Source organism: Galeopterus variegatus, unplaced genomic scaffold (assembly GCF_000696425.1).
Source record: "Galeopterus variegatus unplaced genomic scaffold, G_variegatus-3.0.2 Scaffold7241, whole genome shotgun sequence".
Taxonomy (NCBI): Eukaryota; Metazoa; Chordata; class Mammalia; order Dermoptera; family Cynocephalidae; genus Galeopterus; species Galeopterus variegatus.
The window spans coordinates 37,443-59,871 of NW_007733352.1; the positions used below are offsets into that span (position 1 = coordinate 37,443).

At 34.6% G+C, this 22,429-nt stretch overlaps 1 protein-coding gene and 1 pseudogene across 1 annotated transcript in view; both read right to left on the minus strand.

Annotated features, from left to right (window-relative positions):
- Window positions 1–5,098: 5,098 nt before the first annotated feature.
- On the minus strand, window positions 5,099–8,979 carry LOC103607211 (annotated as a pseudogene).
- A 6,149-nt stretch (window positions 8,980–15,128) lies between these two features.
- LRRCC1 (leucine rich repeat and coiled-coil centrosomal protein 1) overlaps window positions 15,129–22,429 on the minus strand; it is a 45,107-nt gene continuing 37,806 nt past the window's right edge. The window contains exons 12-17 of the mRNA XM_008591743.1: window positions 21,637–21,811; window positions 20,633–20,796; window positions 20,053–20,261; window positions 19,823–19,960; window positions 17,643–17,778; window positions 15,129–15,819 (exon numbers count right to left, since the gene is read on the minus strand). Of these exons, the coding sequence (XP_008589965.1) occupies window positions 15,697–15,819; window positions 17,643–17,778; window positions 19,823–19,960; window positions 20,053–20,261; window positions 20,633–20,796; window positions 21,637–21,811 (945 nt within the window). The 3' untranslated portion in view covers window positions 15,129–15,696. The remainder of the gene's footprint in view (window positions 15,820–17,642; window positions 17,779–19,822; window positions 19,961–20,052; window positions 20,262–20,632; window positions 20,797–21,636; window positions 21,812–22,429) is intronic.

Sequence of the window (22,429 nt, forward strand, 5' to 3'; positions counted from 1 at the left end):
GCTGCCTTGTCTCTACTCGGCATTTCCCTGGTGCAGGCTCTCTGTGTGGGCTCCAACCCCACTTTTCTGCTTGGCATTGCTGTAGTAGATTGCCTCGGCGGTGGCTCTGCCTGTGTGGCAGGTCTCTACCTAGGCCCCCAGGCTTTTCCATACATCCTCTGGAATCTGGGTGGAACCTGCCACGCCTCCACTGCTCTCACAACCTGCCGGCCTGAAGACTTAACACCAGGTGGACACCATTGAGGTTTCAGGCTTCTACTCTCCAGAGCTGCTGCATGAACCACACTTGGCCATTTGAGGCAGGGCTGCTCCAGCCAGAGCAGCTGGAATGCAGGGAGCAGGTTTCCAGGGGCAGCTGTGCCCCAGGTCTGTTCTCTGGGACAACTCAGTCCTTCTGGGCCTCAGGGCCTGTGATGGGTGGGGCACCCTTCCAGGCTTCTCAAATGCCTTTAGGGCTTTTTTCCCATTGTCCTGGTTATTAGCATCTGGCTGCCTCACCACCAATCTAATGTCTTTAGCAACCAGTTTATCTGCTTCACCCTTGCTTTTTTTTCTTACTCTCAGCTTCTCTACCACCTGGCCAGGCTGCAAATATTCCAAATCTACATGCTCTGCTTCCTTCTTAAGTTCTGGCTTTACATCATGCCTTTGCCACCATAACTCAGAGCTGGCTGTTAAAAGTAACAATGCAGCTTCCTTAATGCTTTCCTGTTTAGAAATTTCTTCTGCCGGACACTCTCATTCACAACTCTTACGTTCCAATCTCCACGAAGTACTAGGGCATGGACACAATGCAGCCAAGTTCTTTGCTATGGTGTAGCAAGGGTGATCTTTTGTCCAATTCTCGGTAAGTTCCTCGTTTCTATCTGAGACCTCATCATCCACATGGCCTTTACTGTCCACATTTCTATCAGCATTCTGGTCACAACCATTTAACCATTTTCTGAAATGTTCCAAACTTTCCCTCATCTTTTTGTCTTCTAAGTCCTCTAAACTCCTCCAACCCTTGCCCATCACCCAGTTCCAAACCTGCATCCACATTTTCAGGTATCTGTATAACAACGCCTCACTCCTAGGTACCAATTTTCTGTATTAGTCAGTTTGTGTTGCTATAACAGAATTACCTGAGACTGTGTAATTTATAAAGAACAGAGGTTTATTTGCCTTATGATTTTGGGACAGCTGCATCTGGCACGGGACTCAGGCTTCTTCTACTCATGGCAGAAAGCAGCAGGCAGTTGGTGGGTATAAGCAGATCACATGGCAAGAGGAAGCAAGAGAGTAAAGTTTATTTTCTAAGAAGCATCTCTAACTATGTGGCTTATTTGCTACTACCAATGATTAGGGGAAAGATCATTCATTTTGGAATTAATTAGGAATTTCATTCAACTCATAGCTGAAAATTGTGTTACTTTCATTATATTGACTCAATTGGATTGAACCATGTTTCAGAAACGTGTGAGTAGCAATCCTCACTGTTCATTTATGTCAGTTCAAATAAATCTGCAACTTATTAATATGAAAATAAAGTGCGGGCTGACCCTGTGGCGCACTCAGGAGAGTGTGGCGCTGGGAGTGCAACGACGCTCCTGCCGCGGGTTCGGATCCTACATAGGAATGGCCAGTGTGCTCACTGGCTGAGTGTGGTGTGGGTGACACCACCCCAAGGGTTGCGATCCCCTTACCCTTACCGGTCACGAAGAAGACAAAAAAAAAAAAAGAAAAGAAAGTGCTTTTATTTGGAATAAATAAATAAAAAAAATGTACAGTTTTGCTGTAATATAGTAGCTAAATGTTTAAGAAAATCCAACCAAATTTTATTTGTTTGCTGAGGATGGTAGACTAATTTTTTTATTTGTTTTTCTTTATCCTTTTTTAAAGTGACTTTATTTTTTAATTGAAATATATTGATCATACATATTTATGGGGTAAAGTGATATTTTAATATAAATATACAATGTGTAATGATCACATCAGAATAGTTAGCAAATTCATCATTGCAAAAATTTATCATTTCTTTGTGATGAGAACATTTGAGCTCCTCTCTTCTAGCCATTTGAGAATATACAATAAATTATTGTCATTTATAGATGTCTAGCACTATTGTACACCACTAGAACTTATTTTTCCTATCTAACCATAATTTTATGTCCATAAATGCATTAGCATATTCAGTGGTTTGGAACTTTCAACTCTCAGATCTCCTTTGAGCTAACAAACCTCCATCAAAAGTTGCTGACGGCTTATTACCCCATTGTTGTAATAATTGTTGTAGTATGTTCTATGTTAGTGAAAATGAAATTTGGCTTTGTATTTTTCCTTTCAAAACCTTACAACATACAAACATTTATTTTCTAAACTTTTTAGATTAAAAAAAAACTTTGGTAAAGAGATATGTAGATGTTTCAAGGATTATTAATCCTCTTATTATGATCAACAACATTATTCTCTGCCCATTCATGACGCGCATGGTACAACACTATGACAGATAATGCAAACATCTGTCTTCAGAAGTTTGTACCCCATAAGTAGAAACAGGAAATGAAGATTATATTCAAACAAACGTAGAAATATAATTCACACACATTAGAGAGATTTTAAATTTTATTTAGTGACCTGTACTCTAACTTATTGTGAAACATTATGTGGATTATATCAGTAAAGAGAGCAAGCACACAGAGTTTGTAAATTCAGTAATGTTTACAAAATAATAGGTGACGCATGCTAGCATTTTAAACACTGAGAACAGCAAAGGCTTTCCAGGATTTAAAAGTACAAACCAATGTTCTCTTCACCACTGTTCAGAAAACAAACAAACAAACAAAAACCTGCCAGCCAAGACTTTCCCACCACTACCAAAGGTTTAAAAACAATGGAAAGTAGTAGTAGAGACAAATCCTCAGTCTCTCACCATGTCTTATTCTCAATGAGACATATCCTAAGAAAACAGAATCTAAAAGCAAGGCAGAGGCCGGCCCGTGGCTCACTTGGTAGAGTGCGGTGCTAATAACACCAAGGCCACGGGTTCGGATCCTATATAGGGATGGCCGGTTTGCTCACTGGCTGAGCGTGGTGCTGACAACACCAAGCCAAGGGTTGAGATCCCCTTACCGGTCATCCCTTTAAAAAATAAAAAATAAAAAAAAAAATAAAAGAAAGGCAGGTATATTACCAACAAGTATAGTAACATACAGATGAAAGTGAAAACTGGCTAACAAAAATAAGATAATCCATTGACAGACCTGGAAGCTACAAGAGCAGACTATGGCGACCTGGGACTTGCAGGGTGGGGTGGGAAGAATCACAACTATCAAGTGTGTTGAAAGAATTGTTTACTATAGGCAATATTGTCAGTCTGTAATTGAAATCCTAGAAAGATTTCAAAGATTCTTATGATATTTAACCTAGATACCAAATTCTCAAGGTTGTAGAAATAACCATTTCTTTAGGTTTAAATAAAAGGACATCCCAAGGGTCAGATGAAATGGGAAAAAAATCCAATTTCATTTATAAATCACATGCTTACTTAGCTCTGTGTGTATATAAACACATTGAAGCTTTGTACACTACTTCAAGGAAGATAAGGCAAAATTCAGTCTAATTAGAGGTGTATTTTTCTTCTAAATTTAGCCTTTCTAAAACCTGGTAGCAATCATGGTGGAAAATTGCACAGCAGTCCCTTAGTGGAGATAAACTGATGTGTGTATTGCCGTGGGACAAGAATATTTTGATTTGGTGAGTCTCAGATAAGGCACCACTGACCTATCTCCTGAAATTCATTCTCAGTGTGTAAATAAACCAAAGAGAGGGTGCCCACTACAGGAAGGATTCCTATCATCTCTTCAAAGCCTGAGCATATCCTCACCAAGACCCTAAGGCAAGGATTAGGGAGGTTTTATTTGGTTCTAGCCTTTGTTTCATAAGTTTTAATAAATAGGTGTGTGTTTTGCTTTGTAGGTGGGTTTCCTGAATCAACAGATCTTTCAGGGAATGAGAGTGGGGTGAGATTTGGTAAGGGACTCTACGAAGGAAGAGGTGTGGGCTATCTGATGGGAAGCAGTTAGATCAGACTGTGATTTACACCCCAAGCTGTGGCAATAATTGTTGGAAATAGTGGCATAACTGAAACATAATGAAACTACACAGTCAGACACTGGGGATCCTAAAACAACTGTCTTAGATTTATTTACTCCAGAGCAGGCAGGCACTTGGACAAAAATGGTGGTTACATCCACTTAATGAAATGTATAATTGAGCCAATTATATTAATAAAATGTGTCCAGCTGCTTGTATCTCCTTTGATCATTGTGATTCAAGCCATAATACTAGGCAGGCTAAGTGAGACTCCTTGTTTTTCCTCTCCCTGTCAATATTATTAATGAGCAGCAATACTCCTAGAGCCTCCAGAAAAGAACTGTCCTGACAACACCTTGATTTTCACCCAGGTGAGACTCATGTCAGACTTCTGACCTACAAAACTATAAGCCAATACAATGTTGTTTTAAGCCATTGAGTTTGTGCTAATTTGTGACAGCTGAAATAGAAAACTTATACACTTAACTTCGTAAAACCTCCAATTTAAAGGACTCAGATAAGGGTCCCTAAAGTCATTCAGAACATATTTTTAAAAATTCAATTCAAGTCTGGTCCTGAATGATTCTGGTTCATTAAATTGTACTGTAACTGAATATGTGTGTATAGCCAAAAAACCCCAATAAAATAGTGAACTGAACAACTGAAAGCTACTGTCAGGCTGGGTCACGGACCCTTCAAACCCATTGTGCAGACTGGGTTACAGACTTCTCATATGCCAGCTGGGTCACAGTCCCCTCATCTGCAAGTTCTGAGCTAGGTAACTGGAAAGACCCTGGGAGCTGTTGGCAAGGTTGATGTGTTTTATTCAGATGCGAGCTCAGCCCCCTAGTGTATCAGAGCCATTGTCTTTCATACTAGAGTCTGATAACCAAGGAACACCTGGGCGCACAGGTGCAATTAACATATTTACAACATACATTCTGAGTTATGCTCAGCCGGATGTGAGGTGAGGGAGCCTGACCAGTCTGTCTCCATTTTCCTCACAGCTACACAGCTGATTATTTTATACAAAAACTCTAAAAAGTACATGACTAGTTATTATGAGAAAGATTTCATCGAGGAGTGATTTATAATCAGAATCTTGAGTTTCCATAAAAACAGAACCTTCTCAGAAGAAGGGATATCAATAAGAGGACCAGAATCCTCTATTTCCAAGTGCAGTAGTTTCTGCTGTTCATAACTTAGGCTTGAACTATCTTTCACTGAATCTCTTGCTTTTCCAACTGCAAAGGTTTATCTGGGGTTGGAGCTACAACTTCATCCTCATTTTCATGTAGAGAGCTACAGATCATATTGTGTCTATAAGAGAAATTATTGTCCTTGATTGGTACCCATTCCACCCCACCTGTCTTCTTCCTTTTCTCTCAGAAGAGTTGTCATGCTGATCTTCATTGTGTGGTATTTATATTTTAGTACTGTTTTATTATTACCTTCTGAATCCACATGTACAATATTTTCTTCAAATATAACACAGGTGCCAAGAGTGTCTTCATACTTCCCAGCAAAGACATAGCTGTCTACTTGCAGAACAGGTTGCTCAGGGTCAATTCCCCAAATCTTGCATTTGTTTTCACGCTTTGAAAGAAAATCTTAATAATTCTAGACAATTCCACCAGAACCAACTGCTCTGTCTCCTCTTCCTCCTCTTCTCTGTCCTCCTGACCCCTTCTCAACCAATGCCACGGCCCCACCCCTCCTCCGTGCCTCCTAGTCCTTTAAATCATATTCCTTATAATCCCTTCAGCTCTTGCAGAGTCGAGTCAGTCATGCTGTCCCCTTTTCATTCTTGATTTTAGTAATTTTCATTTTTTTCATTGCCCAGAGTTGCTAAAAGTGCATCGATTTTGTTTATATTTTCAAAGGACCAACTTTTGACTTTATTGTTTTTCTTTACTGCTTTTTTTGTTTTCTATTCCACTCTTGGGTTTAAGGGGCTCTTTTTTTCTGGTTTCCTCAGAGGGAAGCTTAAATTACTTATAGAAGTCTTCCTTTTTTCTAATTTGTAGGCATTGAAAGCTATCAGTTTCCCTCCAAACATTGCTTTGCTGCATGCCATACATTTTGTTGTGTTCTATTTTTCATTTTCATTAAATTTAAAATATTTTCTGCTTTTCTTTGTTATTTCTTATTTGATGCGTAGATTACTTAGTAGTGTGCAAATATTTATGGACTTCCCAAATATCTTTCTGTGGTTGATTTTTAATTCAATCACACTGTAGTTGTAGAACATCCTTTTCATGATTTAAATCTTTTTAAATTTATTGAGACTTGTTTATAGTCTAACATATGGTCTAGGTTGGATAATTGTTTATAACTATTTGAAAAAAAGTGCATAAATCTATTGTTGGTGAGTGAAGAGCTCTATATCAGTTAGTTCAAATTAGTTTATAGTATTGTTCAAGTCTTCATTATTCTTGCTGATTTTTTGCAAGTTTCTCTGTGAAATATTGAGAATGTTTACATTTGCAAATATAATTACTGGTCTATTTTTCCTTTCCATTTTTGCACATATGTTTTGTGCGTCTGTTGTTAGATGCACATACATTTGTAATTGCTATATCTTCATGATATATTTGCCTTTTGTCATTATGAAATACTCATCTTTTTTTTTTTTTTTTTTTTAAAAAGATGACCAGTAAGGGGATCTTAACCCTTGACTTGGTGTTGTCAGCACCACGCTCAGCCAGTGAGCGAACCGGCCATCCCTATATGGGATCCGAACCCGGGGCCTTCGTGTTATCAGCACCGCACTCTCCCGAGTGAGCCACGGGCCGGCCCTGAAATACTCATCTTTATCTCTAGTAATATTTCTTGCCTTAAAGGTTATTTTGTTTCATATTAACATACCCAACACGGTACTCTTATAGTTATTAGTCATTTATTTTTGGTGGCTGTCCAGTTTCAGGATCTGAACTCTTGACATTGGTGTTAGCAACACCATGCTCTAACCAAATAAGCTAACTGGCCAGCCTCTTATAGTTATTTTTCAAGCAGCTAATTGCAGTATAATTTATATACCATAAAGTTTGCTTATAGTATAAGCATACAATTCAGTGATGTTTATAGAATGGAAATTTACAGAGTTTTGCAAACTCCACTACAAAGCAAATTTTGAATACTTCCATCACCCTAAAAAAGATGCCTCTAGCTGATTTGAAGGCATTCACTTCCAAGGCAACCACTAATATGCTTTTAGTTTCTATAGATTTGCCTTTCCCAAACATTTTATATAAATGGGATCATATAATATGTGACCTTTGTTAATTTTTATCTTAAAATTTAATTGTACACATTTGTGGGGTACAGTGTGTTGTTTCAATACATGCATATATTATACAATGATTCACTTTAAGTAGATAGTATATCCATCCCCTGAACATTTATCTTTTCTTTGTTGTGATTACAGTTAAGATTCTCTTTTCTAGCCATTTAGAACTATAGAGTATAAAATTGTTAGCTTTAGTCAGCCTAGAACATCCGAACTTGTTCTTCCTATCTATCTGTACCTTTGTACCTCTTAATCCACCACTTCTCCCCAACCTCCACCACCTCCCTTCCCTTCCCAGCCTCTGGTAACCTTTGTTCTACCCTACTTCTATGAGAACCACTTTTTATAGATTCCACATATGAGTGCTATCATGTGGTATTTGTCTTCCTATGCCTCAATTACTTCACTGAACAGATGGTCTTCTTTCATCCATGTTGCTACAAATGACAGGAATTATTCCACTGTGTATAAATGTCACAGTTTTTTTTTTTTTTTTTTAAATTCATTCATCCATTGATGGACATTTAGGTTGATTCCATCTCTTGGCTATTGTGAATAGTGTTGCAATAAACATGGGAGTGCAGGTATCTCATTGATATATTGATTTTATTTTGGAGGGAAGTATACCCAATAGTGGGATTTCTGAGTCATGAAGTAGTTCTATTTTTAGTTTTTTGAGGAACCTCTTTTCCATAATGGCTGTATTATTTTACATTCCCACCAACAATGTAGGAGTTCCCTTTTCTCTGCATCCTCACTGGCAGTGAGAGATAGGGGTCTAGTTTCAGTCTTCTGCATGTCAATATCCAGTTTTTAATAACAGCCATTTAACCAGACTGAAATGATATCTCACTGTGGTTTTAATTTGCATTTCCCAATGATTAGTGATGCTGAGCATTTTTTCAGTGCCTGTTGGCCATTTGTATGTCTTCTTTTGAGAAAATGTCTGTTCAGGTCCTTTGCCCTTTTTGTAATTGGGTTATTTGGGGTTTTTTGCTGTAGAGTTGGGTTCCTTATACATTTTGGATACTAGCCCCTTCTCAGATGTGTAGCTTGGAAACACTTTCTCCCATTCTGTAGGTTGTCTCTTCTCTTTGTTGACTGAGTCTCTTGCTGTGCAGACCTTTTTAGTTTGATGTAATCCCATTTGTCTATTTTTATTTTAGTTGCCTGTGCTTCTGTATACTCTGTTCAAAAAAGCACTGTCCACTTCAATTTTTCGTAGCATTTCCCCTATGTTTTTTCTAGTAGTTTCATGGTTTCAAGTTTAAGTCCTTAATCCATCTTGACTGGATTTTTGTGTATAGTGAGAGATAGGGGTCTAGCTTCAATCTTCTGCATATGAATATCCAGTTTTCACAGCACCATTTGTTGAGGCAGTCCTTTCTCCAATGTACATTTTTGGCTCCTTTGTCAAAAATCAGCTGGCTGTATGTGGGTTTATTTCTGAGCTCTTTTTTTTCTATGTCTTTGGTCAATATGCCTGTGGTATAACCTTTTAAGAAACTGCCAGACTTTTCCAAATTAATGGCACTATTTTACATTTCTGCCAACAGTGTCTGAGGGTTTAATATACTTGTCAACTTATTATTGCCCATCTCTTTGATCATAGCCATCCTAATGTATGAGAAGTATTATCTCATTGTGGTTTTGATTTGCATTTCTTTAATGATTAATGTTGTTGAGCATCTTTTCAAGTGCTTATTGGGCACTTGTGTATGTTATAGAATAAGTGTCTATTCAGACCCTTTGCCCAGTTCTGCTGCTGTTGTTTTTGAAGCTTTAATACTTTTTTTAAAAAAAGTTATTGTCTATTGTGGTAAAATATATACAACATAAAATTTACTATCTTAACAATTTTTTGCTTGTACAGTTCAATGGCTAAGTTCATTCACATTGCTGTGCAACCATCGTTTCCAGAAATCTTTTCATCTTGCAAAACTGAAATTCCATATCCATTAAACAACAATTTCCTATTATCCATCCCATGCCCCTGGCAACCATCATTCTTTCTGTATCTATAAATTTGTATTTTAGGTACCCCTAATAAGTGGAATCACCATATTTGTCTTTTTGTGTACAGCTTATTTTACCTAATGTGACATCTTCAAGGTTCACTCATGTTGTACCACATGCCAGAATTCCCTTCCTTTTTAAGGCTAATATTCCATTGTACATATACATAACCACATTTTGTTTATCCATTCATTCATCAATGAACACTTGGGTCACTTCCACCTTTTGGTTGTTGTGAATAATAATGCTATGAACATTGATGTAAAATCTGTTTGAGACATTATTTTCAATTCTCTTAGGTATATACCCAGAAGTGAGATTGCTGGATCACATAGTAATTCTACTTTAAATTTTTTGAGAAACTGCCATACTGTTTCCATAGTCGCTACACCATTTAAATTCTCACCACCAAGGCATAAAATTCTGAATTTTTCCATATTCTTACAAACATTTATTTTTGATAGTAGCCATCCTAATGGGTGTGAAGTGCTATCTTTTTATAGTTTTAATTTGCATTTCCCTAATGATTAATGATGTTGAACACCTTCCCATATTGGCCACATGTATATCTTCTTTTGAAAATATCTACTGAACTCCTTCGTTCATTTAATCAAGTTGTTTTATTGTTGTTATATTTTAGGCATTCTTTATACATTCTGTATATTAACTCTTTATCAGATATATGGTTTTCAAATATATTTTCCCATTCCACAGGTTGCCTTTTTGCTCTGTTGATAGTGTCTTTGATACACAAAAGTTTAAAATTTTGATGAAGTCCACTTTCTCTATTTTTTTTGGTTGCTTGTGCTTTTGGTGTCATACCCAAAAAATCATTGCTAAATTACATGTCATGAAGCTTTTCCCTGATGTTTTATTCTAAGAGTTTTATAATTTTACCTTCTACATTTAAGTCTTTGATTCATTTTGATTTGATTTTTCCTTGTGGTATAAGGGCCCAATTTCATTTTTTGCATGTGTGCCTTTGGTTTTCTTGTTGCAAAGACGGTCTTTTCCCCATTGAATGATTTTGGCACACTTGTCAAAAATCATTTGACCATATGTGTTTAGTTCTGGGCTCTCTATTCTATTCCATTGGTCTATATGTTTATCTTTATGTCAGTACCACATCGTTATGATTACTGTAGCTTTGTTATAAAGCCAGGCAATGTATGTCCTTACTTTTTGTTTTTTTTCAAGATTGCTTTGTCTATTCATGGTCCCTTGAGATTACACATAACTTTGAGGTTTTTCTATTTTTGAAAAGAACCACAAAACTTTGCCCAGTTTTAATTGGGGTGTTTTCCTTTTACTGAGTTGTAGAGTTCTATATATTCTAGACAAGTACCTTATCAGATACAAGATTTGCAAAAATTTCCTGTAGGTTGCCTTTTCCCTTGACAGTATCCTTAAAAGCACAAAGGTCTTTAGTTTTGATGAAATTCATTCTATCTTTTTCTTTCATTGCCTGTGCTTTTGATAAATCTAAGAAAGCATTGCCTAATCTAAGGTAACAAGGTAACAAGACCTATGTTCTTCCTATGAGTTATAGTTTTGGGTCTTACTCTTTGGTCTTTGATCCATTCTGAGGTAACATTTCTATATATAGTGTGAGGTAGGGGTCCAACATCATTCTATTGCATGTGGATATCCAGTTTTCTTAGCCGCATTTGCTGAAAACAATTTTCTTTAACCCATTAAATGGTCCTGATTCATCAAAACCAAATTATCATGAAAGTCTTATTTCTGTACCTTCAATTCTATTCCATTAATCTGTCTATCCTTATACCAATAATATATGGTCTTGATGACTGTAGTTTCCCAGTTTTGAAATCAGAAAGTGTGAGTTCTCCAACTTCTTTCCTTTTTAAAGATTGTTTTGACTATTCTGGATCTCTTGAACTTCTGGTAAGAATTTTAGGATCAGCTTGTCGATTTTTGGAAATAAGCCAGATGAAACTTGATAGTGATGGAATTTGGATGTGTTGTCCCTGCCAAAACTCATATGGAAATCTGATCCCCAATGTGGCAGTGCTGGAAGCTGTTTGAGTCATGGGGGCAGATTCCTCATGAATGCATTAGAGCTCTCCCTATGAGGGGGGTAGTAATGAGTGAGTTCTTGCTCTGTTAGTTCCCACGAGAGCTGTTTAATAGACCCTGGCACCTCCTTTCCCTCTCTCGCTTCCTCTCACCATGTGATCTGCTTGTACCCACTGGCTGCCTGCCGCTTCCCACCATGAGTAGAAGCAGCTTGAGGCCCTTACCAGATGCAGCTGTCCCAGAATTGTAAGCCAAATAATACTCTGTTCTTTATACATTACCCAGTTTCAGGTATTTCTGTTACAGCAACACAAAACTGACTAATACAGATAGGAATTGCATTGAATTTGTAAATAGATTTTGAGAGAATTACTGTTTAAATATTTAGTTTTCCAACCATGCATGTCTTTCTATTCATTCTGGTCTTGTTTTCTTTCAACAATGTTTTGTAGTTTTTGGAGTCTACATCTTGTACTTGTCAAATTTACTTCTAAGTTTTTATTGTTTACATTTTGCTAATGGATGTGTTTTCTTGATTTCATTTTTGGATTGTTCATTTTAAGTGTATAGAAATACAACTGAGTTTTGCATACTCATCTTTTATCCTGAAACCTTGTTGATCTTGCTTATTATTTCTAAGTGTTTCAGTCTATTCCATACGATTTATATACAATACGATGTCATGAGCAAAGAAAGGTAATTTTATTTTTTCCTTTTCAATCTAGATGTTTTATTTTCTTACCTAATCACCCTGCGTAAAACCAGCACAATATTGAATAGAATGAGACTGGACATCCTTATTATTTTTATCTATTTATATATTTTTTAACTTCTCCATATACATTGTAGCTGATTTTTGTGTCCCTCTACCCATTTCTCCTTCCCCCCTCACTCCCCCCTACATCATAGCTGTCCACTTGTCTTAGCAAGTTCAAGGAATTGTTGTGATTGTTGTATTTTCTCCCTCCACTTTGTTTGTATATTCATTTTTAGTTCCCACAAATAAATGAGAATGTGGTATTTCCTTCTGTGCCTGACTTGTTTCACTTAATAGAATTTTCTCTAAGTCCATCCATATTGCGAATGGTAGTATTTCATTCTTTCTTATAGCAGAGTAGTATTCAGTTGTGTAGATAAGCCATCCAATTAAAATAGACAAAAGACTTGAATGGACTAAAATATATATCAACACTTGCAAAGGAGCTCAACATTATCAGTTTTCAGGGAAATGAAAATTAAAACCATAATGAAATGCCACTGCATATGCATGAGAATAACTAAAATTAAAAAGGTGAATTAGCAGAGTAGAATTCCATTGTGTAGATATACCACAGTTCCCTTAACCACTCATCTGATGATGGACATATGTGCTGGTTCCAACGCTTGGCTATTGTAAATAGTGCTGCAATAAACATGGGAGTACAGGTATCCTTCGGCATGATGATTTGCATTCCTCAGGATATATTCCTAACAGTGAAATAGCTGGGTCATATGGTAGATCTATCTGCAATTGTTTGAGGAACCTCCATACCATCTTCCATAAAGCCTGCACCATTTTGCAGTCCCACCAACAGTGCATAAGAGTTCCTTTTTCTCCACAGCCTTGCCAGCTTTATAATTCTCAGTCTTTTGGATATTAGCCATCCTAACTAGAGTAAGATGGTATCTCAAGGTGGTTTTGATTTGCATTTCTGAAATGCTGAGTGATGTTGAGCATTTTTTCATGTGTCTGCTGGCCATTTGTAAATCTTCCTTTGAGAAATGCCTACTCAGTTCCTTTGCCCACTTTTTAATTGGGTTATTTGTTTTTCTGCTGTAAAGTTGTTTGAGTTCCTTGCATATTCTGGATATTAATGTTTTTTGTTGTAAAGTTGTTTGAGTTCCTTGTATATTCTGGATATTAATCCTTTATCAGATGTATATTTTGTAAATATTTACTCCCACTCTGTTGGTTGTCTTTTCACTATGTTGATTGTTTCTTTTGCTATGCAGAAGCTTTTTAGTGTGATATTATCTTCTTTTTTCCCTTTGGTTGCCTGTGCTTTTGGGGTCATAGTCACGAAGTCTGTACCCATTCCTACTTTCTGGAGTGTTTCCCCTATGTTCTCTTTAAGGAGTTTTATTGTTTCAGGATGTATATTTAATTCTTTAATGCATTTTGAATTGATTTTGGTATATGGTGAGATGTACGGGTCTAGTTTCATTGTCCTACATATGCATATCCAGTTTTCCCAGCACCATTTACTGAAGAGGCAGTCTCTTCCCCAGTGTGTAGATTTGGTGCCTTTGTCAAAGATCAGATGGCTGTAGGTGTTTGGGTTGATTTCTGGGTTCTCTATTCTATGCCACTGATCTGTCTCTTTTTATGCCAGTACCATGCTGTTTTGGTTATTATAGCTTTGTAGTATAAAGTCAGGTAGTGTTATGCCTCCAGCTTTATTTTTTTTTTTTGCTCGATTGCATAGCTTTGTAGTATAAAGTCAGGTAGTGTTATGCCTCCAGCTTTATTTTTTTTTTTTGCTCAAGATTGCTTTGGCTATGTGTGGTCTTTTGTTACTCCATACAAATGTCTGTATAGTTCTTTCCATTTCTGAGAAAAATGTCATTGGAATTTTGATAGGGATTGCACTGAATCTGTAGATAACTTTGGGTAATATGGACATTCTCACAATGTTAATTATTCTGATCTGAGAGCATGGGATATCTTTCCACTTTCTTGTGTCCTCTTTAATTTCTCTCAGTAGTGGTTTGTAGTTCTCTTTGTAGATATTTTTCACATCCTTGGTTCACCCATTCCTTGTTCTTATTTTGGATTGACTTGTAACGTTCTTGATCTTTGAAATAATAGCATTAAGTCTTCCACCATTAAATATTTTAGCTTTTTTTAAAAAGATGACCAGTAAGGGGATCCTAAAACTTGACTGTGTTGTCAGCACCACACTCACCCAGTGAGCCAACCAGCCATCCATATATGGGATCTGAACCCATGGCCTTGGTGTTATTAGCACCACACTCTTCCGAGTGAGTCACGGGCCAGCCCAGGTTAAGTTCCTTTCTATTCACTGATGTTTTTTTTTTAAATCATGAAGGGGTGTTGAATTTTGTCAAATACATTTATTTGTGTCTATTGAGATGATCATACACTTTTGTCTTTTATTCTATTGAAATGGTTTACTACATTAATTGAGTTTTGGATGTTAAACCAATCTTGCATTCTTAGGATAAATCCCACTTGGTCATGATGTATTATCCTTTTTACATATTACTGGACTCCACTTACTAGTTTTTTGTTTTGTTTTGTTTTTTGGATTATTGCATCTATATTCATACACAATATACATGCTGGTATGTTTGAGGTTGTCCCAAAGATTTCAGTATGAAGCCTACCTATAAGGAAAATGGGTGTTCCCTTTAAGAAGTCTTTAAATTTTTTATGGTTCCATTTACTTTCTAACTTAGTTCACAATTATTATTAGTTGAAAAATGTGGTATATTTTCTTTCCCTCAGAAATAGTAGGAGGACACAGTATTTAGATTTTTGTTCTGCATACATAGAGTAAAAGGTGACAAAAAGTGAAATAGTAATAAATGACCTGATATAAAATGAAATAACTTTTTTCCAGTTGCAATATTAGAATTCTCTTCACATACAGTGATTAAAAGAGGGAATGAGGGTGGAAGAGTACTGTTCCTCTTCAGGAACAGACAATACTTATAAAACCTTAAATGTAATCTTTAATGAATAGCCATATGCATTATTATAAAGGGGTCATTATAAGTGATGTGGAGATGGCTACATGTCTTCTTAAGAATGCAACATCTTTTATCATACAGATTTCAAATACTCTTTGACTACACTTAAAAGCACTTTAAAAGAATAGAGCTACATCACCTAAAGACAACCAATAAATATATTTAGTTCTTCATCAACACAATAAGGTAACAACAATGATTAAAATACTTTCCCTCATATAGTCAAAATACCAATCTTTTCATTTACAAATTTGTAGGCAAATGTGTAATTACCAAATAATGTATATAGCACAGAAACCAAAAAAAGTGGTGTCTCGTTGTTATGATAATTTTTTCTAATACACATAATTATCAACACTTTATTATAAAAACCTACATATACAATTAATAAAGACTTTAAAATATATTCATAATAAAATGTGTAGAAAGAGACATTTCAAAGTCATAGCAGTTACTGCTATTACAATATTTAATCATTTTTACAATTGGTTTGTTGGTCCATTTCAATTATATTTGTTCCCAAACCATCACATTTCTTGCTGAATTTCATTTAGAGCAAAAGCAAGTTGCTTAATTTTTACTTCCATTGCTTTTTTGTTCTTGCATGTTTCTTCCAGAAGTCCACGCATTTCTTCTTCTACTCGATACACCTAAATTAATGTGTAAAGTTCACATTTCTTAAAAAAACTATTTTTGAAATGCATTCTGATAAAAAGTCAATTTATTTTTATGCATTTTGCAGTTTCTGATTCATTTAAAGCAACAAAGTTAGTAAAATGTAACTTGTTCAAATGCTAGTAGGGGAAATGCAATGCTTACACAATACTCAAAGTACTTTCATGTGATTCGTATTTTCTTTTAATTCTATTTTCCACCCTGAAGTACTCTCGTATGTGATCTGTTTAATTCTAAGACAGAAACCCAGTTATGACAATCTTTCTAGTGTCCTATGCTGCTTATGAATGCTGAGTCATGAGTTCACCTTAAACAGCAGTTCCTTACAGCTTTTCAAAGTTGAAATAACCTCCCTCCCTAAAGTAACTTTCTCTTTAATATGGTACCTACTGTATTTCTAGAAGTGCTGTTGGTGGTTATATGTTACGATCTTTTTGAGAGATCATCTTATTTATTTCTAACCTACATTATCATGATTCTCTGTATTTCATACTGTTAACTTTTGCAAAACCCTCTCTCCTATAATACCACAACATTCCTGATACTACTGCCACTATGACCATCCTTTTCTGTTTACTTGACTCTTCCCAAACCTTAATATAGATTTCCTAATCTCTTTTCCCTCAGAAAACTATTATTTCTCTTAATGTGAATTATCACCTCTATGTGATGCCTGAGATATTTTTCCCCCTCTAAATCTGATTATCACATTTAAGATCTGGTACTATTTCTCCAACTCTTTAACAAACACCTCCCCTTGATATTACTTCATATTGGCAGGAGGTCCAACATTGAACTCAGTATTTTTCTTTCAGCTAAGGGCCTAATCTTATACTTTATTTAGTATTACCTGATGTACCCTTGTTAAACACTTGGTAGATTTTAATTATCTGAAACATCTGTTGACCTGAAATGAAATAGAAAACTAAATTTTTGACAAGTTATACTTCCTTATTCATTGTGATTATTTCCAAAGACCTTACTCCCCATTTATCTTTGCATAGAATCCTGAGGGTAATGTCACTTAAACACACAACCTTGATTATAATTTCTATATGGAGCATTACTTTACCTTTCTGTTGCTTAAGTCTCTTCCAGCTGCTGATTTCTGAATCTCCAGTCTTACAGATACCTTAGTTTCTTATTATCACTTCAAAATCAGGAATAACAGAAATTCACAACTATCTCCTAATCCAGTACATTGCATCAGAGAAGTCACAACAGAAACACTTGTGGAATTTAAAAAGCCCCAGGTCTGACGCCAGACTTAGTGAATAAAAGTCTCTGAGAGTAAGTTCATGAATGTATATTATTAAAAAGTTTCAGAGGTGATTCTGATGTTTCCCTCTGATTCAGCATCACCCTAATTTCATTCTTTTGTCAATGATACCAACATGATAAAGCTGATAGTCTTGAACCCTAACTAATAATAAAGGACTCCTTCAGACCTTTTTCCAAGGTAACGATGGATTATGTCTAATACATTCACCCTGCTGATGTGTAAAAGGGACTCCTGTCCAAGATTGCTTAGAGATATGAAAATTTTTATCCAAAGATCATGGAGCAGGTGCACACCAGAATCAAACTTATAATTTTGGATTCATCATAATTATGTTCTACAACTAATCTAAGTATTACCAACATTTTAGCCTGGTATCATGATAGTTTTGGCAATATCCTTCATATCTATTTGGTCATGAAATCATGCTACCTTTTTTCTTTATAATTCTCAGTGAGCCAATTTATTTAGCTATAACCATTTAATACTGAATATCAAAGTAAATTTTGCTTACGGTACCTTTAAATTTGCAGAATCAATACATTTCTGTTTTTCATTTGACAGTTGTATTATTTCAGCTTGATGAGCTTCAACAATTGCATCAACTTGTTTTTTAAAGGCATCATCCATACTATGAAGCTTTTCTATTGCATCCCTTAAAAAAAACAACCCCCCCCCCGAACATATGTGAATATGTGGTGTGTGGGTGTGTGTGAATGTATAAATTAGAATGTCATTTCTTCTCAGATGGCAGCTCTTACATTCACACTTTAATAGAAACATAACTCAGTATTATGAAAATATCAAAGGATTATACAGTAACTAAAGATATAAGCAGTTCATCATCCAACACACTCTATTAAGAGAACAGATTAGGATAGTGTAACATCACTGGAAGTTTGTTATACTTTCAACCTCCAAAAGTTAGAGTACTCTGTTTCCCCATTTGAGTCTAAGGATATGGTTTATAAGCATTTTCACAGATGACTACTATCAATCTTTTTTTTTCCCTTGTATTTGCAATGTGATAATTTGAGAAGTACATACTACAGGATGGTTTAAGTTTATGAACATGTATTTCTGACTTCCTTATGCTAATGCATAATAGACAAAATCCTATGTTAATAAGTTTTCACAAAACTTTAGTGCTAAAAGTATCTTTACTTTAAGGTAAAAAAACCAATTCCTTTATATTAAATATGAATACTGCTATTAAAAAGTAAAGGCCAGATAATGAATGCATTTTCTTGTTTTGATATATCCACAATAATCACAGATTGAACAAGAGAACTATGAATCCAAAAACCTTCCTTATATTACACCACTTAGCAGATGTGGGACTAGGGACAAGTCTCAAACTGAGTTAAGATTTTTCAATTATAAGACAGGATAATCCTGCTTGTTTTGCCAACCTTACAGAATTACTGTTGGGTTCAAAATAAGATAAAATAAGAAATCAATTCAATTTATAAAATGTAAAAGCTATATAAATAAAACCTGTTTTTATTAATAATTTGGTTATTTTATTATAATTCCATTAAATTAAAAATTATATATACCAATATTAGACATAAAGTCATCAATGTATAAAATCTGCATTGTTTTGTTATGACATAATAAACAATGTACTGTAAAAGATTCTAAAACTTGTCAGTTTTTATTATTTTTATTAGATTTTTGCTAATTATAGGAAATGATTGTTTATTTTATAATCTGAATGACTCTCCAAATTATAAAGTTGCTACTGGCAGGATAGAAAATTGCAACAGGTTCCAAGCCAAGGTCCGTGCATTAGAGTGGTTGAAAGCAAAGTGGAACAGGATCCATTAACAGAAAAACAAGTAACTGTGCTATCAATCAATACTTTCTTTAGAGTATAACAGTACATTTTAACTCAGTGTAAATGGAAAAGTAAGAAACCAAATTCCAGGTTCTATTAGATTTGATATAACAGGGACCTACCTCTGTATGATACTTGTAGGCTATCCATATGCTATGTTTTCTATACCACTCTAAATCTTGTCATGAGAACTAATCATTAAACTATGTTACCTATTTTTTGAGGTACCTCAACTTTATAAATTATTTTAACAGGTGTAGTTATATAGTTTGAAAGGTAAAACCTTATTTTCTCTTGAGTATTTTATGGAATCCACACAATAATGGCAGCAAGGTACATATTTTCTTTCCTGTCTTGAAAATCAGCTTGTGCAGGCTGACTGCTATCTAAATCTGCTTTAGCCTCTTCAGCTCATTGCCCCTAGTAGTCAAATGAATTTCTCCTCTAAGCTCCATCTTACAGCAACCAAAAATATCACTAGCTGTTTTCAAACAGTTGAGTTTTAAAACAATAACTGTAGTAATAAAAACAAAAGGCTCAAACAATTACTGTGTCAGGCACTGTTCTAAGAACTATATAATTCATATAAACCACATATATTCATAAATACACGGGTACTTCAAAAAATCTGTGGAAAAACAGAATTGAAAAATAATACGAATCTTTTCATGAACTTTTTGAAGTACCCTCGTACACATATATAAAATTTCATTTTAAAGATAGAATGGAAATAAAATTCTTGGCAAATAACTATGTCCTACATGTTTTTTAGTCCCTCTTTCTTTATACATATCTCATCCATCCCAATTCAGCGTTTATACTTAAACAGACCCCACATTCTTCAGGATTTAATACTTACTTCTGTAGTTCAATACTTTTGTCTCTTTCTGCTTTAAGTTTCCTTTCTTTGTTTTCAAATTTTTCTTTCACTTCTCTTACTTGTGTTTCAAGATGACTCAGAAGTTCTCCTTTATCATGCCACTTCTGATTAAGGGTGCTAATATGAGAAAAAGTAATTTAAAAAGTAAATTTGGTATATGAAACTATTAAGCCACATTTCATTTCTCAGTGGGAAATACTGTGTAATACCTGTAAGCTTTTCTAATTTCTTCAAGTTCTAATTCCTTTACTTTCAACTGTTGTTTTAGTTTTTCTTTTCTTTCATTATGCCTTTCCAATTTCTCAAGTACATTATCTAGTTGTAAAGATTTTTCATCAAGTTGTTCTTGAGCACATTTTTCTATTTCAGTGATCTTTTCTTGTAATCTTTTGATTTGTTCGTCTTTTTCTTGTAAACACTTCAAGAAAAAAATCAGTATTTTTATTAACCTTAAATGTTTCATTGTTAATTATATATAGTTTATCCTTTAAAAGTATATTTTAAACACATAAAATGTTAATTTTCTTGTGACTCCTAACCTTTTATTGACACTATTTCCAGCTATCTCAAAGACTATTATAAAATTCTTCATAAAATTCATTTCAACTTAATATCACATAGCACTTTTAAGAGCAAAGGGGCAAATGTCATAAAAGAAAATACATATTAGTCCGTCCTAAATTCTACAACAGTTGGGAAACATTGAGATAAATGTTTTTTGTATACTTTGATCCATGGATTTTCAAATCTGCCATTTGCTCTTTTCCCAAAATAAAAAGTCAAACTTACATCTTTTAATTTTCTAATGGTTTCAGTTTGGTCTTCGACGATTTTGCTCTTTATTCTTAATGCATCACTATCACTTTCATTTGCTTTTCGCAGAGATTCATTCTCTCTACATAAACTTTCAATTTGGGCCTCTAATTTTCCACGATTCTGGGCTAGAGAAGATCCTAAGAAACAAATATCATCAGTTTCAAACTTTAACACACCTTGGAGGTTTTATATTTTATGAAAATCTAATTTAAAAATACATAATATAGTAAATAAAAACTGAATAAAGAAACAAAGTGGAAAGGGAGAGCAGACAAAAAGGCCTTCTAAACACTCGTGGCTATTTAAAAACCTAAAACCACAAATAAAGTCAAGAACAAATAACTCAGATATGTAATATTTAATTCATGTTATGGCATTCAAACAAACAAAATCATATTAAAAATTCCTACAGGGAATAAATAAATGAGCAGTATCCCATTAAGGCTAGCTATCCATAATTTTTATGGTACCTATGAATGCCATAAAACAGTGTGTATCTCTTACAGTGATTGGAAACGGAATGAGACTGAGGGCTTACCTAAACCTAAAATGGTTTTCATTCATACACTATTTTACATTTCTGCATGCACAATAAATGTTAGCAATATCTATAGATAAAAACTGAATGCTGCATACTGTACAAATGTTTTAAAATCAGCATATAAGAATTATTTTTAATGATTTAGCTGTAGTATTTTAAAATTATACATGGTTCAGAAAAGTGGCCAAATTATATTGAAAAAAAAACAAACAAAAAAAATCAGAGCTATATCTTCTCAATTGTTGTAATAAACTATTTCCCATTTCCTAAGAAGATTTCATTCCTGTTTGGCTTACTTATATCTTCCCAGATAAAGTATCATCTTTTTTTTCTTTGTGTCTCTAGGCAGAAATAAGCCCTTCCTTTTCCCTCCAATACCCAGATTTGTCAGTTTATAAGAATGTGCTATTTCCCTTAGAAAATTTAAGAATATTACCCTGCTGTGCCAGCTCATGTCCCCAGACTTTTCTTTCTGTCCTTAAACCAAAAATTAGTGATTCCTTGGCTGCTAGCTCAGAAATAAGCTGGATTTTTTCATGCTTGAGAAGTTCTATTTGAATACTTTTCTGCTTGTCATCTTCAATCAAAATTTCAATGGTGTTGATTTGATTCTGTAATACCCCCCCAAAAATTTGAAAAATAATTGCAGAGTAATTATATTTATGTGCTTCTTTATTTTCTATTTTTTGTATTTTATAATGAGAAAAAATGTTACTTAAGCAAATACAAAACCAATGTTTCCAAATTTTACATCAGAAGTTTCAATTTTATTAACTAAAGATAAATGTAGATCATGGAATAAAGTCAAAATACTCAAAATTTCTCACCAAGCCTTTATATCAAGTCTAAAAGTTTAAAATTGACACAACAGCAATAAAGATATCAAATTAAAATTTATTATAGCTAAATATGTCTAAAAACCACCACAACCATCACAAATTAGTGTGAGCAATCCAAGTGATGTCTGCCAAACTTCAACCATTTGAGCCTCACCTTAACAATTTTTTTTGTTATCACTGTACAACTAAATTAAAATTTATTATAGCTAAATATGTCTAAAAACCACCACAACCATCACAAATTAGTGTCAGCAATCCAAGTGATGTCTGCCAAACTTCAACCATTTGAGCCTCACCTTAACAATTTTTTTTGTTATCACTGTACAACCGGCACCTCTTTAATCAACATGTTTCTTAAAATTATTTCACATATTTTACTTTAATACTATT